The 2,011-nt window shown below is 17.5% G+C and overlaps 1 pseudogene across 1 annotated transcript; it reads right to left on the bottom strand.

Annotated features, from left to right (window-relative positions):
• Positions 1-810: 810 nt before the first annotated feature.
• Positions 811-1,114, bottom strand: PRSY57_0017000 (exported protein (PHISTa-like); annotated as a pseudogene; the record flags this gene model as incomplete). The annotated part of the gene is given in 2 exon segments: positions 811-975; positions 977-1,114. Coding segments are annotated over 2 exon segments (303 nt in total).
• Between the last annotated feature and the right edge of the window lie 897 nt (positions 1,115-2,011).

Genomic DNA, 2,011 nt, shown 5'->3' with positions numbered 1-2,011 from the left:
AAAAAAAAAGGAAGAAAATTAATGGGAAATTATATATGCTAGTACACAATACATTGTATTGTTTTATGTAGTGTTTCATCTTGTACAAATATATTCTATTTATAATAATAATAATAATTATATATATATATATTTCTTAAAATAGTAATAGTATATTAAAATTTATCATATACTAATTGTATTATTACATGTTGTAACAAAATAATTAATTACTGTATATTTTAATAATTATATTATCATTATATATTAAATAATTAAAACGATAATATATATACTATGAAAAAAAAACGAGTTATTTATTTTTAATTCATATATAATATATAACTATTAAAAAAAAAAAAAAAAAAAAAAAAAAAAAAAAAAAACAAAATGAAAAAGCATGAACCAACCAAAAATAACGAAAATAGAAAACATTAAAATATTGTTATAATATCATGAACCTTATACGTATATATATTTTTTTTTTTATTTTAGAAAAGAATATTTTTTAACGATATGTGTAATAAATAGCCGATCGATCCATTTCATAAATTAATAGATACTTTGATACTATTAAAATTGAATTTTCAAATGAATGATGGATATTCACCAATAATTATATATTATAATATAATATATTTTGTATTTGTATTATTAGTTATTACTTTATATAACAATTTATATGAACAATTTATTAAATATATGTTACATGAAGTTTTTATAAAATGGAGTAATACTATACATATATATATATTTTCCCATATAACAACATAATTGATATTTATATAAACTTTTAGTTTACATATCTAATCTTTGTGTATTTTTCATCCTTTATGTAAATATTGTCTTATGTCCATTAAATAAATCATTTTTTAATATATCATGATACTTTATAAAATCATAAATATAATTTTTCATTACATCAATTGATGTTCGATCTTTAACTACTTTATAAAAATTAAGTGTATTTTTCACATCTGTGGATGATAGTGCAAATCCCAATATCACGCATTGATTTATACCATGTACGTTATTTAGTATTTCGACATATATGTTTTTTACCCCGAAAATCATGATAACGTTGATATTCATATGTAAGTAAATAATCTTCCATATAATATGATAAATTTCTCATCCGTTGTTTCACCTTTGTCACATATGATTATAGTCTAAAAAAAAAAACAAAATAATTATTATAAAAATCAAAATGTATGTCATATATATACATAATAATTTATGTATGCAAAGTTAATAGAAAATATTTGGATAATATACATATGTGTTATGTACAAAATTTGATACTCAAAATACAAATATGATTATTTTATAGAAATAAATTATATTTTAAGTGAAAATTAAAGTGAATATAATAATCATCACAACTAAATAAGTATTATTATGCTATGTTTTACATATTTTATATAATTATTATATATACATATATATATATATTAGGATAACATCATAAAAAAATTTAACAAAAATTATTTTAGTAAAATCCTTTTATTCCTTTTACTGTTAATATTATGTATATCTTTGTGTTCTATTCATTCAATTTTTAGAAATTTGACGTATTCATAATAGGTACTTGTATAATATGTATTATAAGGTGATATTATCATCATAATGATCATCGTTGTATTATTATGGGAGTTAGAACTTCATATAAAATTTGTAAAACAAATTACAATTAGATATGTTCGATACATATATATTATAATATATTATGATACTATTATTGTGGTTCTTATTAATATATATATATATATATATATATATATATGTTTATATGGTCGCGTCTATATAATATTTCTTAATGCAATTATTAATTTTTTTTCTTATTGTGGAACATGTATTTTTTAAATTTTTTAAAAATTTTCATTCAATAGATAACAGAAAGAAATATGGATATTAATTTTTCGTTAGTATCGTTATTGTATATTTTAATAATATCAATATGTAATCTATAATTTATCAAAAGACATTGAAAAGTAAAAATAGAATGATTTTATTTTAAAATAAGTTCATGCGA

Source organism: Plasmodium reichenowi, assembly GCF_001601855.1.
Source record: "Plasmodium reichenowi strain SY57 chromosome Unknown, whole genome shotgun sequence".
Lineage (NCBI taxonomy): Eukaryota > Apicomplexa > Aconoidasida > Haemosporida > Plasmodiidae > Plasmodium > Plasmodium reichenowi.
This window is presented reverse-complemented; position numbering and strand designations above follow the sequence as displayed.